Genomic DNA, 13,370 nt, shown 5'->3' on the forward strand with positions numbered 1-13,370 from the left:
GTAATCTAAAGATGATTTAAAGTACATGGGAAGACGTGTATAGGTTAAATGCAAATACTGTACTATGCCATTTTATATAAGGGACTTGAGCATCCATGGATTTTGGTATTCACAGAGATCCTGGAACCAGTCCCTTGAGGATACCTGGGGACAACCGTATAGACAATTTTTTTTTTTTTTTTTTTTTTGGTAGAGAGAGCTTGCTATATTGCCCAAGCTGGTCTCAAACTCCTGGCCTCGTGATCCTTCTGCCTCAGCCTCCCAAAGTGCTAGGATTACAAGCATGAGCCACTATACCTAGCTGTTTAAACAATTTTGATGTTTTACTTTTATGCTTATTTTGAAAATAACAGATATTCCATTGAGTTCTAATAGTTCATTTAAAATATTTTATTCAAAGAAATTCAGTTTACATATATTTGAAGTGAAGTATCTTTTGTGTAAATCAGTGTTTTGAACTCTAAGTCCATCACATGGTCATTTTTGTAATGTATCTATCTCTTTACTGAAATATATACCAGTGGCCTTCAGCCTGTGATATATGTTAGGATCACCTATAGGGCTTTTAAAAAATACAGTGCTCAATGGTTGGTATGATCTCACTTACACTGTATTTGAAATCCTAAAAAAAGACACACTCATTGAAGTAGGAAGTAGAATTGTGCTTACCAAAGACTGAAAGTGGGGGTGGACAGAGAGAGAGATGTGTGAGTCAGTAGATACAGTTACACAGGAGGAATAAGTTTTAGTGTACTATTGCTCGGCATCTCTAGTTAATAATGTGTTCTTCAAAATAGCTAAAAGAGAGTTTTAGATGAGAAATGAGACATATTTGAGGTGATAGATATGTTAATTAGCCTGATTTGGGTAGTCCACAATGTATACAGATATGAAAACATCACATTTTACCCTGTAAATATTTACAATTATTATTTGTCAATTAAAAATAACAATTTCCTTTTAAAAATTTTTTAATAGATTTAGGGTATACAGGTTGGATTCTGTTGCATGTATCTATTGTAGAGTGGTAAAAATAAAAATTATTTTAAAAATACAATATTCAAGCCTCACCTCAGATCTAGTGAATCAGTCTCAGGGAATGAGGCCCTGAAGACAGGTGCCAAAATGCTTCCTACGTTATCCTGATTTGTTTAATGTTCTGAACCAAAGTACCCTGAAAGTTCTTGACAAGAAAAGAGGTGGCCTACCTATTGGGCTTATACCAACATCAAAAGTAACCTGTAATAACAATGTAAAATAAATTTAACATGGATTAGCATTTATGTTTAGATGATGGCAATTCCTCACTCAAAAAACATTCAGTTAACTCACTGTTTAGTCATTAATGATAATTTAATATGAAGTATTAAAAATGTGATGCAAAATATAGGAACCCTAAGAAAGAAATATTTGATTTATTTACCTTACCTTGTTCTTTGAAAGACTTTGTGGCTTACAAAAATTAGACATGGTAATTTTCTCTCATCCCTAGATCACTAATGCTCATATAATCATTTGTCAGTATTTTGACAGTGTAAAACTTCATTTTATTGAAAAATGTTTTTTCACCATTAGTTTTTGGCTTATGTTATGCTTTCTCCTAGATTTTAAAATAGTTTGGAATTCTCGTATATTTAAAATTACCCATTACTTAATACATTTTTATAATAATGACCTTAAATGTGAAGTTGAGTATATTATACTGAGTTCTCTAAGTCATTACACCAATAATATTTATAATGTACAACACATCCATTCACTTCTGTTGTCATTATTGACAATTATCTTCTAAGAGCATTTACTTAGTGCCAAGTGCCAATATTTGTATGACACTGAAAATGCACGGGACCGGGAGGGTTGAAGTAGGAATAAAACAGATAAATTTCAGTTCCATGTTAGTGTTCTTGCTTGAGTGATCTTTTATGTATTTTACAGCTTTCTTCATCTGAGTCCTCAGTCTTCTCCATTCAACCTGTAGATGAGGAAAGCCATACCTATCTTTAGCCACTTTAACTAAGGTGAACTGTGTGATGTCACATTCCATCATAAGGCCACACCTAATTGCAAGAGTAGCTGGGACATGTAATCTAGCTATATTCTCAGGGGAAAAGGAGGGTTTGGGTAAACACACAGCGGTTTCTATGATAGCCCTGTGAACAGCCTCTGACTCTGGGCCTCAATCTCCTTGATATCAAATCCCTTTAAGAGATCAATGACTTTTTCTTTTTTGATAAGGTATTAGATAGTTATATTAAGAAGATTCTCTTAAGATATAGTGAGGCTTTATCCAGCAAGCATTTGTCAGAATCACAATATCCTTAAAAGAAGATGTGATGACAAATGAGAACTAAATTATGGCACAGTCAGTGGTTTTGTAGTTAATTGCATAACCAGTGGATGTTGATTACTTCATTTAAGTGATCCTGGAGAGGCTATTTGGGGTTGCGGGTGGGGAGGGGTGTGGATTCAGGACTTCATTCTTAGTACTAACCTTTTTACTTTTTCACAATTTCCACCAGTAAATCAGATGAAAACAGAACTCATACACTTCATATTATAAGTTGGAAATTTCCAATAATTTTTTAGATACCTGGATTAGGCTATTAAATTGCATTAACCTGTAATAAAAGTTATAGGTTACCTAGACTTTTGAGAACTGGCCAGAGAATTAAAAAAAATTATTTTAACATTTTTTATGACATATTTTACAAATGAACTGTGGAACATAGCCCATTTTTTAGGTAAATGATGGCTTGGATGTATATCTTAAGTATACCCTTAAGTATAATGTTAAGAGATATAACTTATCAATATGCATATAGCTTGGCTCTTTTTCAGCAGAGACATTGGGTTTAACAGAGAAAAGACCTCAAAAAAAGGTACTCCAAAGAATATTTGTAGCTGTTAACGAACAGAAGTTATATCACTTACAGTGTTCACAAGACACATATGACTTGAGCCATCATTGATTTTAAAAGACAAAAATGATGAATGTTATACATAAATATTGATTTGGTAGCATTGATTTCTTCTATTACATTTGAAGGCTTTAATAGGACTTAATAGGGAAGATCTTTTTTAAAGTGATAGGGATAATTCAAAATGTATGTTTTCTTTCTTTTCAGGACTTCCAATAGTAGCCAGACATTATCATCCTGCCATACTATGGAACCATGCTCATCAGATGAATTTTTCCAAGCACTTAATCATGCTGAGCAAACATTTAAAAAAATGGAAAACTATTTGAGACATAAACAGTTGTGTGATGTAATTTTAGTTGCTGGTGATCGCAGAATTCCAGCTCACAGGTAGCTGTTTTTGACATCTCTATATGTGTGAAATAGTTCTTTGATAATTTAGCTACGTATATTGAGGTAACTTACTGCAGCTGTCTATTGTGTTTTGGGGAAGGGATATATTTCATGGGATTTCCACCAGAAAAAAAAGGCATATGAAATTATTACACAGTAAATGAACCTATAAGGGCAATTTTCCCTCTGTAGAAGCACAAAAACAAAACACCTGAGCCTCAAATAAGTCAGTATTGTTTGGTATAGATTTTAGCTACTACAAGCAGCTTTCATACCATGTTCTACCTATTAAATACTTTAAATAAACTCAATGGAAATTAGAGCTTGTGGGTATATTTAAGCAAAAGAGCTGGTGAATTGGAGTAGCAAAAAGTCTTAAGAATTTTGAAATAGCAACATCTATCCCAGCTTCTGTTTGCTGATCTCCAGGAAATACAAAAAACAGTGCTGGGATAAAAAAGCCTTTGCCACAAATGATGTGTTATTTCTTGAAGTAAGAAAAAGAGGCCGGGCGCGGTGGCTCACGCCTGTAATCCTAGCTCTTGGGAGGCCGAGGCGGGCGGATTGCTCAAGGTCAGGAGTTCAAAACCAGCCTGAGCAAGAGCGAGACCCCGTCTCTACTATAAATAGAAAGAAATTAATTGGCCAACTGATATATATATAAAAAATTAGCCGGGCATGGTGGCGCATGCCTGTAGTCCCAGCTACCCGGGAGGCTGAGGCAGAAGGATCGCTCGAGCCTAGGAGTTTGAGGTTGCTGTGAGCTAGGCTGACGCCACGGCACTCACTCTAGCCTGGACAAAAAAGTGAGACTCTGTCTCAAAAAAAAAAAAAAAAAGAAAAAGAAAAGAGCTTCTCAATAAAGAATAATTCATTTTCTTCTGATAATTCTATATTCAGTTGTTCATTATTAATCACCACTATGATTCTCAAAGGTTTTTTTATGCCCTTCAAAACTAATTAACACTCATCCCAAAGGTTTTTTCTTTTAAACCCTCCAATGTGTGAGTAAAATCATTAGGAAGAATGGGGTTGGTTTTCAGTGACTCAGTTAGCATACATTTATTGAGATACTGCTATCTACTGTGATGCGAAGTCCATGTTATGAGCATGAGTTTGTTAGAAAAGGTATTTCAACCTGAATTTCACAGAGGCATCTCAAATTCTATATTTCCAAAACTGAACTCATTACCTTACCTACCATCACCATCTCTCTTAGATTACTAATGCAGAAGCCTTCTAACTGGTCTCCCTGCATCTACTCTTTCCTCTACATTCTGTTTTGAACAGAGACCTGAGTGATCCTTTAAAAAAGGAATTCAGATTCAGTCGCTTCTCTGATCAAACCTTCCAGTGACGCCCAGTGTCACTGTGTGTGAAAGCCAAAGTATGTGCAGTGGCCGGTACAATCCAGCCTGGCATTCTGTCCTGACGTTCTATCCTAGAGAACAGAACAGCTCTCCATCTTGCTTTCTCTGCACAAGCCACCCACTTCCTCTTGTAGTTCCTTATATATGCCAGGCATGCTGCCCTTGCATTTGGACTTCTGCACCAGCTACTCCTGCCTGAAGCTCTTCCCAGATACTTGCATGACTAAATCCTGCATCTCCTTCAAATCTTTGCCCAAATGTCACCTGCCAAAGAGACAACCTATTTAAACTCACCACCCTTTCCTCATTTGCCTTTACCCTACCTTTTCCCCCATAACACTTACCATACACTTACCATAGAATTAATTATTAATTAATTACCATAGAATTTAATTTATCATAGAATTTACTTCTGTTGTTCGCTCTTTGTCTTCCTACCCTCTAAATATAAAACTCCATGAGAGAAGGGGTCTTTTGTCTGTTTTGTACCCTGATACACCTCAAGTATCTGGAGCAGTGCCAGTACTTATTGGGCACAGTCAGTATTTGTTCAATGAATGAATACATGAATGAATGAATAAATAGACCATTCTCTGAAGAAGGAATCTGAATGGCCAATAAGCATTTGAAAAACTTCACTAGCAATCAGATGAACAAAAATTAAAACAATGAGATACTATTTAACACTGCAGATGGCCCAAAATTTTAACATCTGACACTATTGTGGGGGTCTAAATTGATACAGGATTTGGAGAGCAATTTGGCAGATCTTATGACTCAGCAATGCTATTCCTGGGAAGGGAGGAGAATGGAATTAGAAGAGGACACAAAGGGAGCTTCAGTTGTTATCTGTATTATAATTTTTATTTCTTTAAAAAATGAATAAAGTAAATCTGTGCTGACATGGAAATATCTTCAAGACATTGTCAAATGAAAACGTGTATGTTTCAAATATATAATATTTATAACTTAAATTTATTTTTATGTATCAAAAATCTGAAGAGACTTAGCTAATACATATTATAACAAAATATTGTAGTTTTAGGGTGTTGTAACAAATATATGACAAAATACAAAAATAATATAAAAATTATCATAAAAGTTAAAAATAACTTGCTGAAACAATTTTCAAATGTCTCTCATATATTTACTATTCCTATGATTAAATTTTAAAAAAATACTTTAGGTTATTTTCAAAAATGATAAACAGAAAACCTTTGCATTTTTTCCTTTTTGTATATAGTTGGTTTAATGCTATGGGCTTGTAGCTTGTTTTCTGGATGTTATAAAGCGATATTTGAATAGCGAGCAGGTAAACCATTTACTTCAGCAGAAAATTTTCAGGAATGGTAGTTTATTATTCAAAGGAAAGAAGTAGACCCCCACAAAGCAATTTGTCAAACTTAAGATGCATTTCCAGTACCATGCACTTTCCATGGGTTATGAATTTTAATAAAAAAGAAACAGCAGCATTTATTAATGAACATGAACTTTAATGTGGTCATTGATTCTTTTTTCTAATGTGTTCTCAGATTGGTGCTCTCCTCTGTGTCAGATTATTTTGCTGCCATGTTTACTAATGATGTCAGAGAAGCAAGACAAGAAGAAATAAAAATGGAAGGTGTAGAACCAAATTCATTATGGTCCTTGATTCAGTATGCATATACAGGTAATAAGCCTGGAAATGCAAATTAAAATCTCTTAGATTTATATTATATTATTAGATTTCAGATTTCTGCTTCTAATAAATCATGCTGTAGCTAACAGTTAATTCTGCTGTTGTTATCACCACCTCTGGTAATACCTGTGTAGCTTAAAATCTCCATATTAAAACCTTTAAAATGATTATTATAATTAAGCTCTTGAATGGTATTTTAAAATATTAATGTAATAATTTGATGAATTATGTAATGTCAAAGTTTTACATTTAAAATTTGAAAACTATACAAGATATAGTACATGTAAATTACTAATTAATGCATCATTTTAAAATTCTAAAAATAAGCCATTATTTTATAGTTTATTTTAGTTTTTATCGTTTTTTTATTAGAGATTGCAAAGAGATAATAAGTTTTTTCCACATTTAATGCTTGTGTTTTCTTGTTTGAATGTCTTAAACCATCTAGGTCTGTAATACATGTAATGAGCTCTTATTTAGAAATATTACTGTTAACATCAGTTATTTTATAAAATAGGGTTAATGTAGTTCCATAGCTAATGGAATTTCTTTTTATCATGAAGGCCGCCTTGAATTAAAAGAAGATAATATTGAGTGCCTGTTATCTACAGCTTGCCTTCTTCAGCTTTCGCAGGTTGTAGAAGCATGCTGTAAGTTTTTAATGAAACAGCTTCACCCATCCAACTGTCTGGGAATCCGTTCTTTTGCTGATGCCCAAGGTTGTACAGATTTGCATAAAGTGGCGCATAATTACACTATGGTATGTATTATTTGAAAAGCAGGAAGGCATATCGTCTCTGCCTTATTCCTCATTGTTGCAGGCTTATTATCTACATGTTGCTGTTTTCCCATGGCTCTGCCACATGTCTTGAGGTTCAAGGTCACTGTCTAGTGTGTCATATTTTCATTGAGTTATGAGGGGAAAACACCAAGTAATGCTTTTCCTGATTATGTGAGTCAAGCCCTAAGTAATTATAGTCATTAGGAAGCAGAACAGTGGGCCAGAACTGTTCTATTTGAGGTTTTCAGATCTGTTGCTTTTTAAAGCAGGACTTCTCCAAACAGTTTACCTTATAGCACATGGATAAATTTCAGAATTGTTCACATATTCACTGATGGAAATTAATGATAGTGGTTGTAGTATATTGGTAGAGGTTGAATGGGACACTTTATTAAGGATAAATCTGACCGTATGTAAGAAGTATTTGTAGCCATGTTGAATGATGTTATTAATTGTAGCAAATTATATACTCAAGATAGATCACAGAGGAGATTCTGATCTAGTAGCCTGAAGGACAACGGAATACCAAATGGTTTAGGATAGCAATAAAATAAGGGCATATTGAGGGCTTATTGTTTGGACCAGCCTTCATGGTTGTAACAGTTGAGGGGTGTGGGGAAGAGAGAGTATGTGGATTTTTAAGGAATGAGCATGTTGCCATATTACGAACAATGATTGAAGACTATTGTTTTAAATACTTAAACTAAGGAAATACAGTCTCTAAGAGAAGAAAGAATGTGAACCTTCACATACATGTACAGATATCCATATTACTGATCTTATCAACTTTTAGGAAATGTTATTTGATCTATCCTTTCCTCCATCCTTCCATTGAGCTTGTTGAGCTATGAAGAGATTGATGGTGCTTCAGGAATCTTTCATTAAAGAAATAGAGATTTAGAAAAATTGTAGGCATAGGTATTTACAAACTCTTGGGAAGATTAATTCTACCTACGTCATAAGCTTGATAAGAGGTTTTAAGTGAATTAATAGAAGTTTAACACTCAGAACAGTGATTGGCGTGTCATATCCTAGTCAATAAATATCATTGCATTGTCATCATCATCGTATAGTTTACTTCATTCGACACAGTAGGGATTTATGTGAGGGAACAAAAGCACTCATATGAAACCACACCCTTTATCATTGGTTTTCTCCCTGTGGTGTAATCACTTCTCAGGAATGTTTCTTGTTTATGATTGTCCTAGGGCTTCAACTGAAAAAATAAGAGATTGTGCAACAGAACAAAAATATACAGACCTAGCATGGTACTAGGTCAACATTTTGAAAATTAAGTTCATTGAATGGTTTTCCCTTCTCAGTCTTTTTCATTCTTTGTAGGTTTCTCATTTTAACCTCACACCTGCAGTTTCAAATACTTTTTTGGAACAAGATGAATATAAATAAATATGAATAAAATAAAGGTTTTTTTCTTTCATAATTAAGTTCATAATTTGAGTAATATCTTTTTCCCAGGAAGATGTTTTATTCATGTGAAAACATTTGTATGCAGTGATCTAAACATTTAGATCACTCCTGTTGTTTACCGTAGAGGCACAATTGCTGCTTCATGGCTTACACATAAATTTAAACTAGCTACGGGTTTTAAAACCTATTTTCATAGCCAATTAGTTGGGGTAGATTTTTTTTCTCAAGGTCATTATTTTATGTTACTCAGTTTTAACAGAGACATGAAATTGAATTCTAATAACAGTAAGTAATTTAGAAGCAGATTGATTTGAATTGTTGCTATGGGAACCGAATGAGAATGTATAGCAAAATTCAATCTTCAATTTAAATAAATCCCTCAGTAACATCATTTGCTTAAAACCTATTCCAAAAGGGAAAGGGCACAATGCTAGCAAGTGTTTGGTAACATAATTGTTTATATCACAAAATGCTAGTAAAATATGAAGTAAGCGTAGTGCCACACCAGCGAGTTCAGTCAGTAAATGACACTCGTCCTGGGGTGTCCACCCACCCTGCATGAATACAGGTAGGAAAGGATGAGTACTTCCTCAGGATCGTGGAGTCTGGAAACCTTTTTTCTCATTCTAACTGCCATGTCTCTAAAAACACTGGTTATATCATTATAACTATTTAATGCCATTATAGATTTATGAAACAAATATAAATACTTAATTTCAAACTTTAAAATTTTGTTTCTCAATCTAGAAAACTTATAAAAACATTGAATTCTGCTAAATTAGCTGTAAAACCAAATTAATGTTTTTGAAAAACACTTCGTGTTGAATCTTGAGTTCAGTAGTATTTCATAAATTGTTGAAAACTCAATTTTCACTTAATATAAATTATACTAGAGTGGAATGTGCATTGTTCTCAAATATATCAACAAATAACTTGTCAAATGAATATTTATATAACAGACCTTTTCTTACTAGTTAAATGCAATTAATACTATTCGAAAGTAGGGCAGTAGTCACACCAGTATTGTATAAATGTGTTGATTATACTGTATACTATACCCTTAAGTAATTAGAAATGAATATTTGATTTCTTCAGAGACTCACCTAATATTGTATAATAAATATCTTTCCATGTAGCTGTGTGATCTTTGTCCTTGACGTTTTTAATGCCTTTTTATTACACATTCCCTATAGCTGAACATTTAGGCTATTTCCCACTTTTTACCATTATAGATAATAATACAGAGAAGCATTGATGGGTATTCAGTTTTGTGTTCTGCTTATGAATTATTTATTGAGGTTTAAACTACAAGTAGGATAACTGGGTTGAGAGTTTCAACATTTTTATGGCTCTTGCTATGTGATACCAAATCATTTTATAATGTCAGTATACTAATTGAGTAGAACAGTTTGCTTAAAGCCACTCCAGCACTGAGGTTTTATTAAAATATATTTCTGAAGATGATAATCAGTCATTTAAAATAGACTCATTTGGGCATCTTTTAAGAAATTATGATAAGTTGAAGCAATTGAATTTAGTTAATTATTCATGAATGGTTTTCCTTTAAGAATTTCTGCTGAAAGGAATGTCAACGCAAGATATATTTGAGATTAGTATCTCACTTAGGTTACCACAGATTATATAGAAAATGTGATTCTCATTTTAATATGGAGGATAGTTATGGATAGTTCTTATCTCCAGCCCTAATTTAAACAGCCTTAGCCACTTTACTAAAACTCAGCATGCTGAGACAGTGACAGTACATTAGGAAGGATAAGAAAAACATTAAAGGACAATATGTCTACCATTTGCATTTATGTTATAACTGTGTCAACTATCCATGCATTAAGATTTGTGACCATTCAAATCATAGAGTATATTTTCTTCTCTCCAAATTATTTCTCATAATGACCCTAAAAGGTCACCTCACACCCAAGGGCATTTCTAGCTCCCATTTCGAATTATAGAGAGCTTGACTCTAGCGTGAGTCCAGGACTGAGTCATCTTCAGTCTCAGGTTCTGGTGTCAGTGCATTCTAGATAAGCACTTTGGCTTTGGTTCTTTTTCCTATGAGACCAAAAGAACTTTGTAAAGAAATCAGATTAGAAGAGATTAAAAATTTTGAAACAGACCTAAAATTCTAAATGGTCTTATAAATAACATTAAAACAATTTCAAAGGCAAGTTTGGTTTTAGGATAGCCCTGAGGTCCAATACTTTTTCTGGGCAGGGTCTGGGAAGACTTCTGTGGTCTAGAGTGGTCTTGGGAAATCTCGCCAGCCTGGAACACATTTCTGGGTAATAGAAATAACTTTAAGCTCATCTAGGCATTTGGCTCCACTGTTAGCCAGATTCTTTAGCAACCACAAATCCACACTAACTAATGATGGTAGAGTATTAGACATCTTATGTCTAATTCAGTTTTTCTATCTTCCTTCAAAAGACTTGCCAAAACTATTTTCTTACTTAGGCAAAATGGTACCTACATGTCTTAGGTCCATTTTAAAAATGTAATCAGTGAAACAGCACCTTAATTCTACTTATATATGTTTATCAACATAATTGTAGTTTAAATGTTTTTTTCTGCTGTGTTTCTTTCCTAGGAGGTGGAAATACATTTTAAGGTCTTAAATATAAATTATGTTTTGGCATCTAATACAAAAAACTTCTAGTTTCTTTTAAATAAACTGTGATGGCCAGAAGAAACAATATTGTTTATCTGCTATTTCTTCCCTCTAGGAGCATTTTATGGAAGTCATCAGAAACCAGGAATTTGTATTATTACCAGCCAGCGAAATTGCAAAGCTCTTGGCCAGTGATGACATGAACATTCCTAATGAGGAGACAATATTGAATGCACTTCTTACTTGGGTCCGTCATGATTTGGAACAGAGACGGAAAGATCTCAGTAAACTTCTGGCTTATATTAGGCTACCTCTTCTTGCACCACAGGTAATTAATAGTTATTTTGTTTATAGGTTTTTTTCTTTGCCTATGTATACCTTTGCCTATATATATTCCTATGAAATGTGTAGGTGAAAAGATAGTAAGGTAACAAAGTTCTGCTTATGTTTTCAATCCAGAAAGTCTGGCTGCCTACATTGTATCAATTAAGTGACATCCTTGATTTGAGGTTAATAAATTTATTTGACTCAGCTATAAACCTATCCTACCAATTGGAGAAAAATTAGTAAAGCTGCTAATAAAAGGAAAACACTGGAATCTAGAAACCAGAAAACTTAGATTAATTCGTTTGCCACATGTTTATTAAGTATTCACTAAATACTGGATTCTGGTGATATATAGATTAGTGAGATATGATAATATTCCAGTTCTGACATTTTAAAACTCTGTTACTTGGCATATTCACAAACCTCAGCTTCTTCATAATATCCTCCCTATCTCACAAAATTATTATGAGGCTCAGAAACATGTTCCATAAAATAAAATATGCTACAAATAATATCATTATTGTTATTATCATTAATAAAGAAGATTAAAAGATATCCAATTGGTACATTCAAGGCAATCAGTCATAATGTATTTATATCCATAGTTTCCCCTTCTTATAATTTTCACTGAAATATACAAAAAATTTCCCCTGCATACTTTGTTGCCTGTTTCAAGGCCTTAAGGCCTTAAATGGAGAAAGAGACCTTGAAAGCAGAGAAGGAATCAGCTGTTGCTGTTCAAGGTCAGACTTTCTTTTCTTTTTTTTATTTAAAGAGCCATAAGTATTATCTTCTATTTGTCTTGAGCATAATATATTATTTGCTGTGGTTGTGAGCGAAAGTTACTGTTTGCTCTCTACCTTACAGAGACAATAATCAGTGGTGATGCTTTATAAGAATTCCCCCTTCAGAGGTAGACTATTGTATGAATACACAGGAGTGAAACCACATGAAGTGATGACAGTTCAGGAAGAATAACATAATAAAAAGTTTCTCTTGAAATCAGATTTAAAGAAGGGAGTTATATTTTTACTGCTACTTAGCAGATTTTTTTAATTCTTTCTAGAAATAAAAGGAAATCTGAAAAATCCTATTAGACTTTGAAAAGAATCCATGCAATTAAATAACCTGACAATTTACTGCAATTTTGCAGCTTCAAATATTTATATCTGCATGACGCTCACAGACCTGTAAAATTTCTGTTATCCAGGATGCTGCTGCTATTTATAAGTTCTTAGAGTCAAAACGCACTTTGGAGATCATTTAGTCCAACACCTATTGTACAAATGAAGTGACAGACCAGAAAAGTAAAACTATATGTTCAAAATCGCAAGGTGATTGCATAAATTCCTCTCCTTCTTCATTGGAGTTTATTTGGCTTTGCTCCTTGGCTAACATCGTAGAGCTAATGAGAGGCAGAGGTGGGACTTGAATGCAAGTACAGTTCTGTGCCGTTTCCACTAAACCATTCTGCCTCTAGCATGTAAGATTTTGCAGGGAGGTATCAGAGGAAGAAATAGATTGAAAAATAAATCAGTAGTTATAATGAAGTCTGTGACCGATAGGTGAACACGGCATTATGAAAATAATAGAAGTAGCCCACCCAAACTGGTGGCAGGGAAGCAGGGAGAACTTCCTGAAGTGTCACTTGCTCTGCGTTATGAAGTAGCCATCCAAAAGAGGGAGCACAATGCACAGGAGACAGAGGAGATTGTGCCTGGTTATGGAGTCATGAGTGAACATATTGTTCTGGTATTTGAAAATAGTTTGCATGGGTAGAGTGCAGAAATAAAAGGAGGCAAAGGTAAGAGATAAGGCTGGAAAGGGCACAGGACCAGAGCATGAAGAACCT

General features: G+C 33.9%; 1 protein-coding gene across 1 annotated transcript in view; it reads left to right on the top strand.

The window, feature by feature from the left end:
• The window catches only part of KLHL5 (kelch like family member 5), a 71,648-nt gene that overhangs the window by 18,595 nt on the left and 39,683 nt on the right, over positions 1-13,370 (top strand). The window contains exons 2-5 of the mRNA XM_012753904.2: positions 3,126-3,308; positions 6,214-6,350; positions 6,923-7,119; positions 11,307-11,519. Of these exons, the coding sequence (XP_012609358.1) occupies positions 3,126-3,308; positions 6,214-6,350; positions 6,923-7,119; positions 11,307-11,519 (730 nt within the window). The remainder of the gene's footprint in view (positions 1-3,125; positions 3,309-6,213; positions 6,351-6,922; positions 7,120-11,306; positions 11,520-13,370) is intronic.

Source organism: Microcebus murinus, chromosome 3, assembly GCF_040939455.1.
Source record: "Microcebus murinus isolate Inina chromosome 3, M.murinus_Inina_mat1.0, whole genome shotgun sequence".
NCBI lineage: Eukaryota > Metazoa > Chordata > Mammalia > Primates > Cheirogaleidae > Microcebus > Microcebus murinus.